This window comes from Scaptodrosophila lebanonensis, unplaced genomic scaffold, assembly GCF_003285725.1.
Source record: "Scaptodrosophila lebanonensis strain 11010-0011.00,11010-0021.00 unplaced genomic scaffold, SlebRS2 tig00000043-arrow-pilon, whole genome shotgun sequence".
NCBI classification, from domain to species: Eukaryota; Metazoa; Arthropoda; class Insecta; order Diptera; family Drosophilidae; genus Scaptodrosophila; species Scaptodrosophila lebanonensis.
In genome coordinates this window covers 10,425,631-10,442,506 of record NW_022060545.1, presented here as the reverse complement: position 1 = coordinate 10,442,506, position 16,876 = coordinate 10,425,631, and the positions used below count along the sequence as shown (strand labels likewise).

The window sequence follows — 16,876 nt, the reverse complement described above, 5'->3', positions numbered from 1 at the left end:
GTTACCATTACTCACGACCATTTTGAAGCCGCCTGTCATATCTAATGCGAAATGGATGCGTTGCATTGTGAGTGTCATTTTTCAGACTGCAGGCAAGAAGCAGCAGTAGCATAAAAATATACTCGGTTCGCATTTTCAATGAAAATCATTAAAATGTCATTTTTTGAATAAGTGAAATGTAGTTAATTGCCCCCACACACACGCACATATCAGTGGCGCCACACAATAAACGTCCACACACCAAGCCATGCCAACGCCACAGTCAAAACGAACTCACAACAAACACGTGAAACAGCCACTGAAGTAAATAAACCGAATCTGTCGTGGAAGAGGGAACTTGTTTCGATGGAGCATCTGTCCGTGCGCTGGTTGCGCCGTTATCGCTCTTTCTTTATAGTCATACTGATGATCATTGCCATTCAGGTGTTTCTCGCCTACAAATCTCTGGACATAGCTAACGTTGATTTCGTCAATCCTTTGCGTAAACGAGATGTTGCTGCCGTCTCTAAATCTGCCTCAGCACCAACCCATTCAGCCACAGAAGCGTCTGTAGAGCAGGCGGCCTCTGTAAAGGAGGACCAAGAACAACAACAACAGAAGCCACCAGTGCCTGTTAAAAGTCAACCAAAACTCTCTATCAAGCAGCTGGAGTTGGGCTTTGAGCCCGAATGTGATATTAATGCCAAGGAAGCAATATCGGCGCTGCAGCGTGCCAAAACAAAAGACTGTCGTCAACATATCGCACACATCGCCTGTGCCATACAGGCCGGACGCTTCTATGCCACCAAGCTGCGAAGTGGTTGTCCAGCTGGCAACTACACGGCCAACGTCTCCCTAGGTTGCTATCGCGATGAAAAGGACCATCGCCTGCTGGGCGGCTATTTTGTCAGCTTTAAAACGTACAATTCGCCCAGCCGATGCGTGGAGCTCTGTCTGCAGTCGGGTTACCCCTATGCAGGTGTCCAGTACGGGAGAGAGTGCTTCTGTGGTTTCGACGCACCACCCACTGCCACCAAGTTGCCCGATTCTAGCTGCAACAATAAGTGTTTGGCCAATGCCAAGGAAATCTGTGGCGGCTACTTCGCCATGAACGTGTACGAGACTGGAATAGCCAGTGAGTAATGTGAAATTGGGAGGGGAGGCTTTACAAAAGTATTACATCATTCTAATTAACTAACTTTTCATCGTTACAGAATTCACGGCTCAAGTAGCAGCCAGCACGGCAGCACCGGACGTGGAACGGGTTCGCATTGCATTTCTGCTCACGTTAAATGGACGGGCACTTCGTCAAGTGCATCGACTGATTAAAGCGCTCTACGCGCCAAATCACGTCTACTACATACACGTGGATGCGGTAAGTTTTGTCAAAGGGGAGGCAACATTGGGACACACAGTGGAGAATTCTCTAAATGTATCGTAAAAAATATCTGCGAAACGTCTAACATGTTACTTATTGTATTCTGGGGAAAACCCATTGAGTTGTGGTCGGTCAAATTTTTCAGTTAGGGAATAGTTTCTCAATATTTACCGGCGATGGTGTAAAAAAATCAATTTAAATGTATAATAATATGCTTCATTTTGTTACCTCGATGTTGTTAGTTATAGATTCGTTAGGTTTTCAAATTTGATATAATTTTTCAGAAAGTATTTTTAAAGAAATGCGTTTGAAAAATATAAAAATAGTAGCTGATTATTAATTAGTTGCCAAATTATAGTGTTTTTCGTTCCCAACATTTCCATTTATCTTTCACTATCTTTAAAGCAAATAGTACCCACTGTGTGATGTTTGGGTTTGATTTCATAATTAAAACATATACTCGAATGAGTTCCATGCGCGATATTGTGCTAATTGCGCTATTTGATGCCGTCTACTAAGTTGATGTGGCATTTAAATTACATGACTGATGTACACTGCCATTTTAAAATTAAAATAAACACCCCAAAAACTTACCTTGCAGCGCCAGGATTATCTGTATCGAAAATTGTTGGAGCTGGAGCCGAAATTTCCAAACATACGACTGGCACGTACACGCTTTTCAACCATTTGGGGAGGCGCCTCATTGCTCACAATGTTGCTGCACTGTATGCAGGATCTGCTCAAGTCCTCGGCGGAATGGGACTTTGTCATTAATTTGAGTGAAAGTGATTTCCCGGTGAAGACGCTGGACAAGCTGGAAGATTTTCTTACAGCAAACCGGGGACGGAACTTTGTGAAGAGCCATGGACGCGAGACTCAGCGTTTCATTCAGAAGCAGGGACTCGACAAGACTTTTGTGGAATGCGATACGCACATGTGGCGTATTGGAGACCGCAAGCTGCCCGCTGGTATACAAGTGGATGGCGGCAGCGATTGGGTAGCTTTGTCGCGTCCCTTTGTCGCCTACGTGACTCACCCGGAGGCGGCAGGAGCGGAACGAGAGCTGTTGGACGCACTGCTAGTTATATTCCGTCACACGCTACTCCCCGCCGAATCATTCTTTCACACTGTGCTACGAAATACGCCCCATTGTGACACCTATGTGGATAACAATCTGCATGTGACGAATTGGAAGCGCAAGCTGGGCTGCAAGTGTCAGTACAAGCATGTGGTGGACTGGTGCGGGTGTAGTCCCAATGACTTTAAACCGGAGGATTGGGCGCGTTTGCAGAGCACTGAGCAGAAACAGCTCTTCTTTGCTCGTAAATTCGAGCCCATTATTAATCAGGCCGTCCTGCTGCAACTGGAGGAATGGTTATTTGGACCGTACACCAGCGAATATGCGAATCTTCATGGGTATTGGCAGTCCCTTTACCACAGCGAGGACGAGCATGGCAAGCACGACGATTTGGCGCGCACTCTCGGCGACAGTTTAATGCGTTTGGCCGCACGGCAATTTCAGCTGACATCGTCGCTACAGCTCCACGAGCTTACCCACTACTTGCACCGTGATCAGTACAAGGGATTTCTGGTGCGCTACAGTGCTCGGCGCTCTAATAGCACACAGTTGCTGAAACTGGAAACACGTGTCCGGCCCGTGCAGTTTGGAAAGGTGGCGAAGAATTCGCGGTTTAGTAAACGGCTGCGTAACTTTGAGGTCTCCACTGATTTTGATCAGAAGGAGCAGGTGGCGCGTAACTTTGCAAAACTACTGGGACCTTACAGCGAGCTGTTGCTCAGCTATATGCATCTGGGAGTGGCCTCCCAGGACACCTCACACTCCTACAACCTAACGCTATTGTGGGTTGATCCGTTGGGTCGCTTGCAGGACTTCAACGAACTGCATATCGAGGAGGCGCAAAGCGATGTCATCAATCATTCAAAGACATTGTTGAAAGCACCCCTGACGCCGGGTATCTGGACTGCCAAGCTGATAGGACGCACATCCATTTATGCGCAGGTGAAGTTCCTGGTCACGCCACTGGCCTATCACAAGGGCGTACCTGTGGCGAGTGAGCAACTGGCACGCCAGCTGAATGGCGGCATGGGTGTGGCATTGCCCGCTGACTTTGAAGTGCCCACAGAGTGGTTGCAGCATTTAAGCAGCGCCAAAGAACGCGATGCATTGCAGCAAGAGGCAGTAGCCAATGCTGGACGATTTGCCGAAAGTCTACAGAACTGGATTGATGAATTGGTTGGGAAATTCTTTCAGCTACGCGAGACATGCGGTATCAGCATGGTAGCTACACAATTGTCGAATGCAGCGCTATCGAAACTACCACTATGTAGTGACACCGCATGGAGTTCCATGGCGCCTGATCCAAAAAGCGATGTTGAGGCGCTGCTAAAACGGAGATGAAGTTTGTTGTTAAAGCTAACAGAACCTGTTGTTGCTGTTGTTGTTTTCGTCTGCCTATTCCTTGCGTTTTGTAATATTGTGCCGCCATTTTTTGTAAACGTTACCATTGAAAATCATTTGTTAATTATTCACATTTAGTTGTTTGTAAATAGTACGTGAGTGGGTGTATGTTTCTAACAAGATATTTTGAATCAGAAATATCTTTTTTAATACTCCAATTAAATTCAATCACTCAATGCACATTTTTGCTCACTTGGTCTCTTAATCAAGCACTTAAATGTCTTTTTATTCTTACTTCTTCTTGTTTCTTATAGAATGTGATATAATGTAACGATCTAGCGCCATTCGACAGTTATTGTTTATGTTTTTTTTAAACAGGAGTATTGCCAACAAGTTATATAGCATTTAAGTTGCACCAACAACGTTTTTTCGTCTCTTGTACATACAATGCCACAATTTAAAACTGCGACATTTTTGCTAGTGTAATAAATTTTTGAAATCTTGCAACATGAAGTTTATGTATGTGGTTATTTGTTGGGGCGGAATTTTCTAGGTAACGCTGTTTTTAAAGCCAATGCCATTTTTGTACTTGCGTTTGCGCCTTGGATTGACGCATTAGATGCACAGATCCTCATCGGGATCCTCCTCGTCGAAGTCATCGGCTGCATCAGGCGTGTAAATAATGTTTCCCTCGGCTGGCTCGCTGGTGCTGCAAATATAGATAATTCTAATAAGCTGAACTTTCTTTTAGATAGCTAATCTTACCGCTCGTATGGCATAGTGAGCGCATTGCGGGCTACCACCTCATCCTCGTCGAGCTCGATTTTGAAGGTGCTTCCGCCACCACTATCGATGGGCTTCACTTCATCCATGTGCGCTGGCTGCGGTGAAATTTGAGAATCTGCTGTTACCGCCAGTGGGGTCACTTGAAATTGTGTTTTGGTCATCTGGCATGCGTAGCGTCTGTTGCTCACACCGCCGCCCACCTTACGGGATATAAGCGACAGCGTTGTCTCCGTCTCTAGATGAAGCACTAATTCGGCCAAATATTCGCAGCATGCTAGAATGTAGGCCGCATGCTCATACTGGAGATGTTGTGGTGATGCCCAGAGAAAGATGCGACGCACATGCTCCGCACGACGAAGTTTGTTGAGAAATTCAAAGATATATGCGGGTGTTTGATAGCACAATAAATCGGCCAAAGTAGGCATTATTATATTGTAGCCATTTTTTAAAGTCGATGATTCCTCACTACTGCTGTTGTTGCCGCCAGCACCGACGCTACTATTGTTGTTATTATTATTGTTGTTTGTAATTTCATTTAAAAGCGCTTCATAGCTGGCCACGTGCTGCAGTTGCATGCCAATTGGCAAGGTCTTAATGCTGCCCACCTCCTGCCCCTGCTCGTGCAGCAGTTGACCAATGAACTTTTGTGCAATGCGCTCGCGATTGGTTTCATCTGAAATGTGTAAATTAAATAACCACTCATGCATTTGCATATTTATAGTTACCAATAATGAGCACAAATTTTTGATTTGTTATTAATAAATTGGAGAGCATTTTGTGACGGTAATATGTTGCATTTATTTGCGCTTAAACACAATTAAACTGATTTTTGTTTGGTTATATTTGTAGTGTTGCCAGAGCCCGTGAGGTGCTCAACATTTTTCTGTGTGGCCACCTTGCAGAAAAATTTCAACTTAATAATTTAAAAAAATTTAAAACAAAAATTCCAAAAATCGTATTAATATTTATATCTTACATGGTGTTATCTAATTTAATCGCAGTTATGCGCACTCTAAAATGTTTTATCTGGCAACGCTGCGAGAAAATCATTGAGCGCCAAATCGCAGGAGTAGTTTTGTTCATGGTACAAAGAAACTAAAATGTATGAATGGGCGGAGACCTGTACTTGATGTAAGCAGAGTGTACAATTGGTAAAGTTATTTATTTACTCGAAGTTTTAAGTAAAATAGTTGCAAAATTAGACAGATGTTGGATTTAAAGTTTTGAAATCGTACGTGGCTACCTCAAATGCATTATGACGTACTTGCGCAGCGAGAGCAAAAGGTTACAGCTTTTAAAGCCATACCTTCTCTCTTTTGACCATGGTTGTAGTTGATATTTAATACTGCCGCCGTTTTCACAATCGACTGGACTAATGTATTTTGTAAATATATATACATATGTATGTATTATGTATACATGGGGGTGCGTTTGTAATTATGCGTGTTATTAATTTGTCACCCGACCCAAAAGCAACAAAGGCTGAAAATGCAAAGAAAGTACAACCTTGAACTGTTGCTGGTGTGAGTTTTGTTTTTGTCGCTGCTCTCTTTAATGATCTTATTCTTACTGTCGACGTCGATGAGTTGTCTGCTTCTTCTTTCACTCGTCTGTTGTGGTTTGTTGTGAACGCGAGTTGCCGAAAATTTCGCTTGGTGCTCTGATTGTTGTATTTTAAAGCAACGAAAATTGCTAAATTTTATTTATTCTATTGCATTGTGAGAAGTTGGTGAGTTTTTTGAACAAATAAATGATGAATTGTAGTTGCTTTTTACTTAGTCCACGTTATAGTTTGGTTTGTATGTATTTATGCGCTGAATATCTAGTATCCAACAAGTGGCTCAAGTGTGTGTGTGTGTGTGTGTGTGTGTATACATGTTGGCTCCAACAGCTGCTGACTGTGTTAGGTGCTTTGAAGCTTAAAAAGCTCACTTTTGTGTGCAGCTCCCTAGCTGAGTGTTTAATAACCCCACCCCGCCCCACTCTATTAAACTGCCTTTGCAGACATTTTCACTGCCATATGTCGACAATTTCGTTGATGTTCTCGTTCTTTTTCATCTGTTGACGACAGCAGCCTCCAGCACGGCTACAGCAGCAACAGCTTTCATCATATCCTGTACATCCTGCAACGTACAAAGACGTATTAACCTCAACAAGTGACGTCGACAGTGAAATTGAAAACAAAAGTTATCTTAAAGCATATAGACATTTATTTCCCATTGCTCTTTGTTTGTTGCGACTGATAAGCCGCTTAATCATTCAGAAAAAACAAATACAGCTCTGACTTAAATACGAAGAACGGCATCAAGCATACGCCATGTTGCGCTCACTGTGTAAGTTAATAAGGTGTTGTTGTGAATTTATTAAATCGTTTGGCAGCAATTGCGCAAAATGCAAGTGAATTATTGTTGTGCATATACAATGTGGTTAGAGCTTTTAATTGAAATGCAGCTCAGAGCTAGAATAAAGACGACTCGGGCGCTCATTAAGGCAAAGGAATGCGAAACAATACGAAAAACAAAACCTTTAACTTGCCTTCTGTGTGGGTGTGTTAGCGACCCGGCCAGTGCCTGACACCGCAGAGAGACATACATACATACTTTTGTACATATGTATATCTCCCTCTCCTATTCCCATGAACCCGCACCAAAACCAGTGCCGATGCTCGCCTATGGGATATTCTATGAGTATAATCTTTTTTTGCGCAGCTGGCTACATTATTTGATCAAACATATTGCATTAATATCACTAACATTTGGAATAGACAGAATTGTGTTCTTATTATTTTTTCCATATCGAGCATATGTAATACTCCGTGTTTTTAAATACTATGTAAATTCTACAATTGCATTAAATTTTTAAGATAGAATCTTTGAAAATTAAAAAGGTGTGACTTACTGCACATAGTATGTACTTAAGAAACGTCTATAAGATGTAGTTGTCCATGAGAGTTAAAAAATAATTCTTCAAATATATTGTAACAAAATCGCAAGAAATTATTATCTACCAGATGATAAACATGTTTTTCGAACCCACGAATCTGTCCCGGGCCAGTATGCGTCCGTTAAGGGTTATGCAGATAAGAATAATAAAAGCGGCACATGTACATTAAAAATGGTATAAACCATTTTTTTTTTTTTTGTTCAATAAAAACAAACTTTTTTAACAAAATTTGTTGGGGTGTTGCGTCAGTTTCGCGTAAAACTAGGATTTTGACCTTTTTCTAACTTTAAAGCGAGAGAGATTCCTATATATTTATAGGCTGTACACAAAGGGTAAAAGGCTATACATACTAGTTTTTAAGTGAAGCCTTCTGGACTTTTTGAACATATTTAAACTTAATTTACACGCTTCGCGGAAATTTGGTTTTGATTATGTTTCATAAAATATGAAGTCGGCTTTAACTTCTAGTTATCCATCTACTCCCTTGAAAGTGCGCATGTAGAGGAAGAGAACTAGATATTCCTTAACATATATTCATATGTGGAATGTTTTGGAATGGTTTGGCAGCTCTAGCTCTAGCCCACGTCGAGGGGATTGTACAGAAGGAACAAAAAAATTCATGGAATATTGTGCAGAAATTATAAAAAAATTAATGTACCCTCCCCAGGTTTGGGTGTAGGGTAAGAAATTCAACACATAGGACGTATCTTGCATGCCAATGTGCATTAGGTGCGTATCGAAACAAATAGGTATGCGAAGTGCATCAAAAACTCGCAGTTCCAATACTCGTAAGTACGTATATTTTATCAAATTAGTTCAAAGAGAATGTATGTATATGTTTTAAATGGTCGATCATTCAAAGTATTGGGTATATATGGGTATAGTTAGATCTATATCGTTATAGACATGGACCAACTGAAAACAAACTTTGTGGTGAAATCTCATGCGATAATTTTGTGCTCCGAAAGCTTTTTTTCTACCGCGCGAAGCGGTAAACAACTGTTGGGGGCCGCCCAGAGCTGACAGTAAAAATTTTAAACTCAGTTGCGCATTGCACGTTAAAGAGTGTGGAACACATATTCGCGCTTTCGGAACTATTCGAGTGGAGTGTGCGTGTGTTGTTGTTGTCGCGTAATTAGCATGCGTTTTTGTTACTATTACTGTTACTGTTGCATGTAATTAACGCTTGTAATACGAATCACAGGCGCATTTAACACTCTCTGCATATTGATTTCTGGTCATAAAGCACAGACCAAGTGGCCACAGTGTGTTTCAAAGAAAGTAATAGAAATTAATAACAAAGTGCTTTAGTTAGGCTAAAATGTCGAGCAATTTGGATGTTGAGCAGCAGGCTGTGGCGGCAAGCTCCGATGCCAAGGCGGAGCCCGCTGTGGTGGAAGTAAAGACCACGATCATGACTGTGGCGCCAACCTTAGCGGCTGCAGCTACAAATGGCGAAAATAATGGCACGGCGACAGAGCCTAAGCAATCCACTACCAAAACTCCAGCTGCAACAACAACAACAACAGCCATTGCAGAACAAGTGCAGACAACCAATGCAAGTGCGGCCACTAATAAAGGTACAACAACAGCAATAACAACATTGCCATTAACTATGGAGTGAATGGCTTTGGCTTTGGCTTTAACTTTGATTTCATGTGCAAAGCAAAATCAACAAGTTGGCCGCCATACACATAAAGTATTCATAAGTATTCGTGTGTGCACATTTTAGTTGCAAGTAAAAGTTATAACAAAACGCACATAAGACAGACGAATGTACATAGAGAGACAACCAGACAAGCGGATGGACAGATAGACAAACAGACAGATGAAAGAGGCAGACAAGGCAAGCTCAAGCGAATGCAATCGTCAAAGCATCCATCGTCTGCACCAACATACAAATAATTTCACTTTAGTTTTTAACATTTTTATGTGTCTACACCTACAGTGCATTGTCGGTATGAAGAGCCATTTGATGTACTGAAAAACTGTACCATTCAGTAAACAGGAGCTAAAAGCAGAATAGTTCCTAAACCACCTGTACCGACATGTATTGCAGGCAGATATAAGCTTTTTTTGCATTTCATTACTTATCAGTCAATTTTGCGATCTCAAGTATCTTGAACTTATTATTTGTGCCAAACCAACCAAAAAATCCGAAAGTGACGTTCGTGGCCTTTCACAAAAAGGTATTACCTTGATTAGGGCATGATTTTTAAAAATCTATTGAAAATTCGTTCAAATGTTTATGGAATGATTTCTAACTGGCTGAGACGTTGTTTAGGAATGTGGCATTAATATCAAATTGTTTGGCCAAATTATCACAGAAAAAACAATTAAATTTTTTTTTTCCAATTTCAGATGTATGTATAAAGAATTAAATAAGTATGGGCTAGTGTTTTCATTTATTTTTTGAGAAGAATGTTAGTTGGAAAAACTCATTTTAATTCATTGAGTAGTGATCAAGTATAAAAATAAAATAAATAATTTATAAATATGGTATTCAAATGACGTAAATTTTCTACAGATTAATCTATATTACAATTTTTAAATGTAGACTCACGAATGTTTGATTATTATTTACAAATTGTGATAAGCTATTCGACTTAAGATGTTACAGGTCTAAATCAATTGCTGAAATACCACTCATATCTGTCAAAAAGTGTTATGTTCGAAATCTATATTATACACGTATATTTCCTCCTTAATTCTCGCAATATGTATTAGAAACTATGTATATTTTTTCAAAGCAAATATAAGATACCAAAAGTGTATCAACATGGTGCCCTACAAACTATCTATCTTTCAAGTAAATATTGTCATCAAATATTTGCTACATAGATAATAAAGTGTGCCTTAATATTAAAATATATTTCCACATTGATAACAATTTAGTAACAACATAAAAATGATGTTATGTTTTGCGATAATAAACTTTTTGTCTTGGAAGATATTTCTGCTAAAATCTTATTCTTGGCTTTATGAATCGAAATTCAAAGACAATTTGAATAGGAATGAGAGGCAATATGTCTATTGGTAACAGAATTAGTCACAAATTAATTGATTAAATGATTGCTCAGAGACATTTGGACTAGCCGAATATATTTGTATACCCTGCCACGAAGGTTGAAAGGAAATACCAGAAAGCTATAGCAAGAAATGTACATAAAATAATAATAGCGCCACTCGTATGTATGTGTATGATGACTGCTGATTCAAATTTTTTCTGAAGGGCTGTAGGTAATAGGGTGGATACAGGATAGTAAATAGTCGGAATAGCACGCCTTTAAACTTTAAGTCGATTATTTTTCACAATACATGAACACATTTTTAAGCAAATGCATCACAAGGATGTTGAATAAAAACTACTTATGATTGAATTCAATTATGTCAACAAAAATTAAGTACTATATAGTATTCTTTTATGTTGCACTATTATGTTAGTGACTATTGTAAGAGGCTGCCTAAAAGAAAATTTATTCACTACTTTTTTATTCCCGCTCTGAAACAATCTTCTGTGACTGACAAACTCTGCGTAGACAAGAGAGTGATGCGTTAAAGTTTCAGCTACTTAACTATTTAGGTTAAGTTAACTTACCATATTGAGAGATTACGTTTTCAGAAAAGTAAAAACTCCTCTTCTATCATTTAATTATTCGTAATTATGTTTCTCCATAGCAAAAGAGAACTGTACATGTAATTGTATGTTTGTTTCTGTTTCTGTTTCTGCTTTTGTTTTCCTTTTTACTTTTTGGCTTGTTGGCTTTAGTTTTGCTGCATTTACGCTTTTTACGCTCTTTCGAAGAAGTCGTGTCGCAGCTTCAAAAAAGAAAAAAAAAAACAAAACATAAATTTTACTTTTATGTAGATTTGCACTTCAAATTTTGCGCACGATCAGTTGCAACGCTTTGCTAGTCAACAACAACTTTACTGGCCCATAGAAAATTACACACCTACTTAACTGTGTTAATGAAAATGCACATTTTATTTATAAACTATGTACCCCATCATAATTAATATGCCAACTACAAACAATTTTCACTGTCGAACTAAAAAAAAACTGCCTATCAAATGTTAAGTAACTTTGGCGTTCGAGCGAAGCGTGGACAAAAACGTGGCCAAAAGAAAGGGGAACGGGAGGGGCAACAACAATAATAATAATGACAACAACAATAACAACAACAGCAACAAGAACAATTGACATTTGCATTTAAGTACAATCACTCCGTTCCGCATTTTAATTAAGCAAATTTCTTGGCACTATTTGCAGTTTGCTTCAATTAAAATATCGTTGACATGCCAAAAAAAAAGAAAAAAGAAGAGAGACATAGACATGTTAACTGATAAATTGTGTTTAGATATGTGCATGTGTGGAGGGTTTATATTTCCAGGCTGCCGTCTTCTTATCTAGAATGCTGTTGAGCCCTAATTGCAGCGCAAGAACTCTCCATATGGCATATACCAAGGTTTTATTTCGTTTTTTTTTGCCAAGCCATTGACACGAAAATGTTCATTTAAGGTGAAGGTGTGCGAGAACTAAATTATAAATTCAGTCGCGTCTTAAAACTGATACAGACCTAAGAGGTGTGCGGTCTAGTTCGTTTGGAAAGTATTAAAATTTCACTACAATTGCGTGTACAACTATTTTTATTGGCTCGAAAGTAAACAAGAAGAAACGACATTTAGAAGCCGATTCTACCTATAACAGTTTATATATGGCTATGACCGTAATACACAGTAAATATTATGTAAACAAATATATACAATTTTTACAAGCAGGCCCGAAAGTGAAATATTCTGCACCAAAAAGCACTTAAAAAACAACAGTTTAGGGGAATTGTGTAAAGTGGTTTCCTAACTTTTCTTAGATTCAACCCATTTAAATACATGCTACAAAATGTAGTTCGCTTAGCTTAACTGAAATCTGTTGGGGGGAATAGGGAAAAAGCGTTAAATCAGAAAAAGTGGAGCAAACTAGTGTTGCCTAGAGATTACGAGACCTTTACCCAACTGAACGAACGGACGGATGAACAAACAAGTCTGGATCGATTGTTCGTACAGATTAATAATGTACATTATTTATTATTCTGCTTGTTTATACACTTTTCACAAACCTTAGAGTACTTAAAAGTGCCCTTATACATTTTCGCCCAATAACTTGAAAATTGAAAGTAAAATTGTACTGGTAGAATATTTACGTTTATTCCGCGGAAAAGCAGTACTTTTTAAAAATGTTTAATATCAATCTTTTGGTATTGGAAAATTTGGTGGAAGGGAAATAAATATATTCAGTAAATATATTAAAAGAATACATCCCTTTCTTGAGTTAAGAATAACTTAGAAGCACTTAATAATGGCATTCGGAGATGAAAGTATTCTTTTTAGTTAAAACAAATGCTTTTGACATTGGTAGGAATTGAACAGAACTGTAGAACCGACCAAAACCTTAGTCGAATATTCGAATAAAGCGTAGTTATTGAAAAAAATCAAGTTGTGTTTTCGCATATTTATTGCACTTATCTACTCAGGTTTTAAATACGTTCCAATACTGCAAGTGATCATTCATGCCAAGCCCTCTACATACACATGGAAATACCTGCTGTACTCATATGAAGGGGTGTGGCTTTGTTTGCGATTTGTGCAATTGCCAGTTCACTTTTCAAATTAGATATTAAATATTCCGAACCGTGTTTGTTTTATTACACAAATGGGAACGAAAACACATATCATTCATAAAAGTAACCCCATAAGCAAAATTCAATAATCATTTTTTTTATCATTTACGACGTATATATATAAAATTTTGTTTTGAACTCACCTGAACTTTAGCTATGTACGTGAATATGAATATTTCTGGAATAAAAAAAAACAGTGCATTTTTAGAGAAAATCATTCTAGGGTATTTAAATTTTTTTTTTAAAAATTTGGAAAATTTGGTACCCAGAAATGGGAGTTAAGTCGAAATATATTTTGTGATTAATTTATGTTTTTCGACATTAGTTAAATAAAGTCACAAAAAAAAAAACGAACAATAGACCCAATTGTAAAATAATTCTATCATTAGCTTTGTATTTACAAAAGGAAAGCTAATCCGTTTGGTTAAATGCTCAGAAGACTGTTCAATTGCATAATTCTTCCGCCAAAGGGCATCCGAATGTTTCTCGAAAATCTGTAACGTACGATGTACTTGTTTCCTTTTCATCATCTATAGTATGTAAATTCAATCTGCGTTGTCGGTGGAAGTTTGTCATCCGTTCGATCATTTATCAAAGAACTGCTGCGCCTGATGTTAGTCAGCTATTTTTAATTTCTTTGGCAATTTCTGCAATAACAGTTGCAAATAAAAATGTAATCACACAAAGATTGAAACTGCCGTTTAAGGCGAATTTGTATTCTCTTTTTATTGTGCGCCCACAGACAAGCGGGAAAAAATTGTTTACAAGCAATGCGATAAGGGGCGACTCATATTATCTTTGTCCAATATTTCAGAATATATAGTATAGACTGTATACGATTGAGAAGGGAGACAACAAGAAAGAATTCGTGGCAGTTTCATTTTTTGTTTTTTTTTTTTTGTTTTTGGGCGATCATTATCATGCTCGTAATACCGACCGCTCCCCCTCCCTTTCCCCACGCACTATTTTATGATCATGATAGAAGTAATCTTACATATTTTATTTCTACAAATTTCTGCTGCTGAAAAGCGCTTGGAACGTAATCTGAACACAACGGGTGCTCATTATGATTATTGTTTGTAATTAAATACACTTTATGGTGAATGAGCATCGTTTTTCGCCGGGTTTCGAATTGTGGCGACTGTCTTACGAGTAGCTGGGCTGCAGTTTCCATTGAGCCATTGAGATGCATAAATAAACAACGTACGATTGCTGGAAAGAGCAGCAATTTGTAGCGACGACTCAGCCACGACAAGAGTTCATGTGTCGTGATCGCTGGAATGTAATTTTAATTGAGTTAAACGCTGCGATCGCTGATACTCAGATATGAAATCATTCAGAAACAATGTTGAAAATGCACAAACGTCAGATCCAATGATGGACAGCCGTCGGGCCCAGCGCGAGACGCAATCGTCAGGGGCCGACAATTAATGTGAAGTTAAGCTTTTAATGCCGCAGATGCTATTAAGATTTCGAGCTTATTAATGCTTACGATATTTGTTTGTGAACTAGAGGTGGGCATGGGCCCGCTTTTCTAATGTTTTGACTCGATATGAGAAAGTCACTAAACAGCTTACTTAAAGACACATTTATACGAATATAAACCATTGACAATTAATGAAATTTGTTTTAATAATAAACTTGCCTACATCATAATTAATTAACAAGGTTTAGAATGATCGTTATAGTTCTACAATGTTTTATATTGTTAAAATATAATTGAGCATAACCAAATCGATTTTAAAAATGAATAAAGTGATTGGACCACTTTAAAAAATATCAATAGAAAGCATCTGTAATTGTGATTTATTAATGTTTGGTTGCATACAGTTGTCTCAAAATATCCATTTTATGAAAATTTCCGATTTCACTGATATTTTTGAGATCATAAATTTGTTTTGAGAAACTAATAAATCTCTAGGCTCTTCAAAAATTCTGATTAACTGCCTAAAAGCTTGAATATTCAACTGTAACCAAGCATTTTGCTTACACGATAGATAAAAACATAATAGCTTGTGTAGAGAACAAAACTGTTTTTTAGAGGGCTTTGACATTTGCTAAATGTATATTGTTTTTACAAGCATCGAGGTCTATTGACTACTACTTGGTACGTACCCAGTCAGCATTTTATGTTTTTTTTCTAGTCAAATAATCGATTAAAAACATCATTCATGCCCACCTCTAATACGAGCATTGGAATGTGCGGCATACGAAGCGTATGCGTAATATGAAATAAGATTTGGGCAGCTGGCGCTAGAAAAGAGCACACGTGTTTGGATATATATAGACATACATACATGCATACTTGTACATACATACGTAGTTTTATGATTAATGAAAACTATTTCGAATTTCCATTTCTCCACTTAGACAAAACCAATATGGATCCATCACTGATTAACTTTAAGGTGCTTTATGTGGTGACGCAGCTGTGCGGCCTCACCATGATCGTGCTGGTGGGCACATGGATTGGAGAGCATTTCGGTGGCTTAGCTGGCACAGATAATCCAAAACAGGAGTTCAACTGGCATCCGCTGTTTATGACCATTGGCTTCATCTTCCTCTATGGCAACTGTAAGTTTGGGAGGTGTTCAGCGGAAAAGGTGCAACCTAATAACGCCCACTAATCTGTACATTAACTTCTTTATACGATACTATATTTAGCCATACTCATCTATCGTGGTTTTCGCACAACCAACAAGAAGACATTGAAGCTCACCCACGCCAGCATTCACATGGCTGCCTTCATTTTGACAGTCATTGCGCTGAAGACGGTCTTCGATTCGCATAACTTGGCCAATCCCCCGATACCGAATATGTATTCGCTGCACTCGTGGCTGGGCTTGTCCGCTGTGCTGATCTTCTGTTTGCAGTATGTGGCCGGGTTTATGGCCTTTTTGGTGCCGGGCATGAAGGAGAACTACAAGATTGCGTTAATGCCACTCCACATTTACTTTGGATTGTTTGGCTTCGTCTTGGCTATTGCTAGTGCTTTAATGGGTCTCACCGAGAAGGCCGTCTTTGCCATGTAAGTGCATCAAAGGCATTGGTATAGCCATCCCCTTTTAATGGCATTTTATCCCTTTCAGTCCAAATTATTCCGAGTTGCCCTCTTCCGGCGTGCTGACCAACATCATCGGAGTACTTTACGTTATCTTTGGCTGCTTGGTTGTCTACCTGGCCACGGAGCCATCGTACAAACGCAAACCCTTGCCCGAGGATACTGCCCTGCTGTCCACGAGCAACCAGTAGGCGGCTCTGAGTGGAAAATGAAGCAACGGCATTTCAGCAAGAGAGCGAAAAAGATAGGAGAGATAGAGAGAGAGAGAGAGAGAGAGAGAGTAAGAGAGTCCCCTCAACCAGGCTCGAGCAGCTGTTAATATTTGAAATTTTAGTTCAAAACTGTGCACAAAAACCCGAGTGGTGCTTTTTTCTCAAAATGTTTTCTATGACAAAATGTTTAACTTATGCTATTTGTATTGTTGACATGCATGTTTTACTTGTATTGCTTTAAATATTACATATATTTATAATACGTAACAGCAATTATTATATACATAAACCAAATATCTGGCCGCGTTTAGGAATGTGTGCAGCATATATGTACGTATGTGTTATATAAACTATCTAATAAAAACCATCTAAATGATGTTAAACCATAACTACGAAACATTTTCATACGAGTATGAAGGGGGG

General features: G+C 38.7%; 3 protein-coding genes across 5 annotated transcripts; 2 read left to right on the top strand and 1 right to left on the bottom strand.

Moving 5' to 3' along the window:
• The first annotated feature begins 119 nt into the window (after positions 1–119).
• LOC115622651 (xylosyltransferase oxt) lies at positions 120–3,907 on the top strand. The gene is made up of 3 exons (XM_030516660.1): positions 120–1,114; positions 1,194–1,354; positions 1,959–3,907. The coding sequence occupies exons 1-3, from the start codon at positions 346–348 to the stop codon at positions 3,774–3,776; spliced, it is 2,748 nt and encodes a 915-aa protein (XP_030372520.1). The 5' UTR covers positions 120–345; the 3' UTR covers positions 3,777–3,907.
• Positions 3,908–3,942: 35 nt separating this feature from the next.
• LOC115622652 (elongator complex protein 5) lies at positions 3,943–5,406 on the bottom strand. Its single transcript, XM_030516661.1, has 3 exons — positions 5,288–5,406; positions 4,542–5,235; positions 3,943–4,485 (listed from the first exon to the last, which is right to left on the bottom strand). The coding sequence occupies exons 1-3, from the start codon at positions 5,334–5,336 to the stop codon at positions 4,392–4,394; spliced, it is 837 nt and encodes a 278-aa protein (XP_030372521.1). The 5' UTR covers positions 5,337–5,406; the 3' UTR covers positions 3,943–4,391.
• A 790-nt stretch (positions 5,407–6,196) lies between these two features.
• Positions 6,197–16,842, top strand: LOC115622540 (cytochrome b reductase 1). Of its 3 annotated transcripts, none has more exons than XM_030516506.1 (4): positions 6,197–6,291; positions 15,551–15,754; positions 15,845–16,208; positions 16,270–16,842. In XM_030516506.1, the coding sequence occupies exons 2-4, from the start codon at positions 15,562–15,564 to the stop codon at positions 16,430–16,432; spliced, it is 720 nt and encodes a 239-aa protein (XP_030372366.1). In that variant the 5' UTR covers positions 6,197–6,291; positions 15,551–15,561; the 3' UTR covers positions 16,433–16,842. The 3 variants fall into 3 exon arrangements, with proteins under 3 accessions (XP_030372366.1, XP_030372365.1, XP_030372364.1); XM_030516505.1 differs by lacking the exon at positions 6,197–6,291 and adding an exon at positions 6,746–6,895; XM_030516504.1 differs by lacking the exon at positions 6,197–6,291 and adding an exon at positions 8,593–9,085.
• Positions 16,843–16,876: the final 34 nt, after the last annotated feature.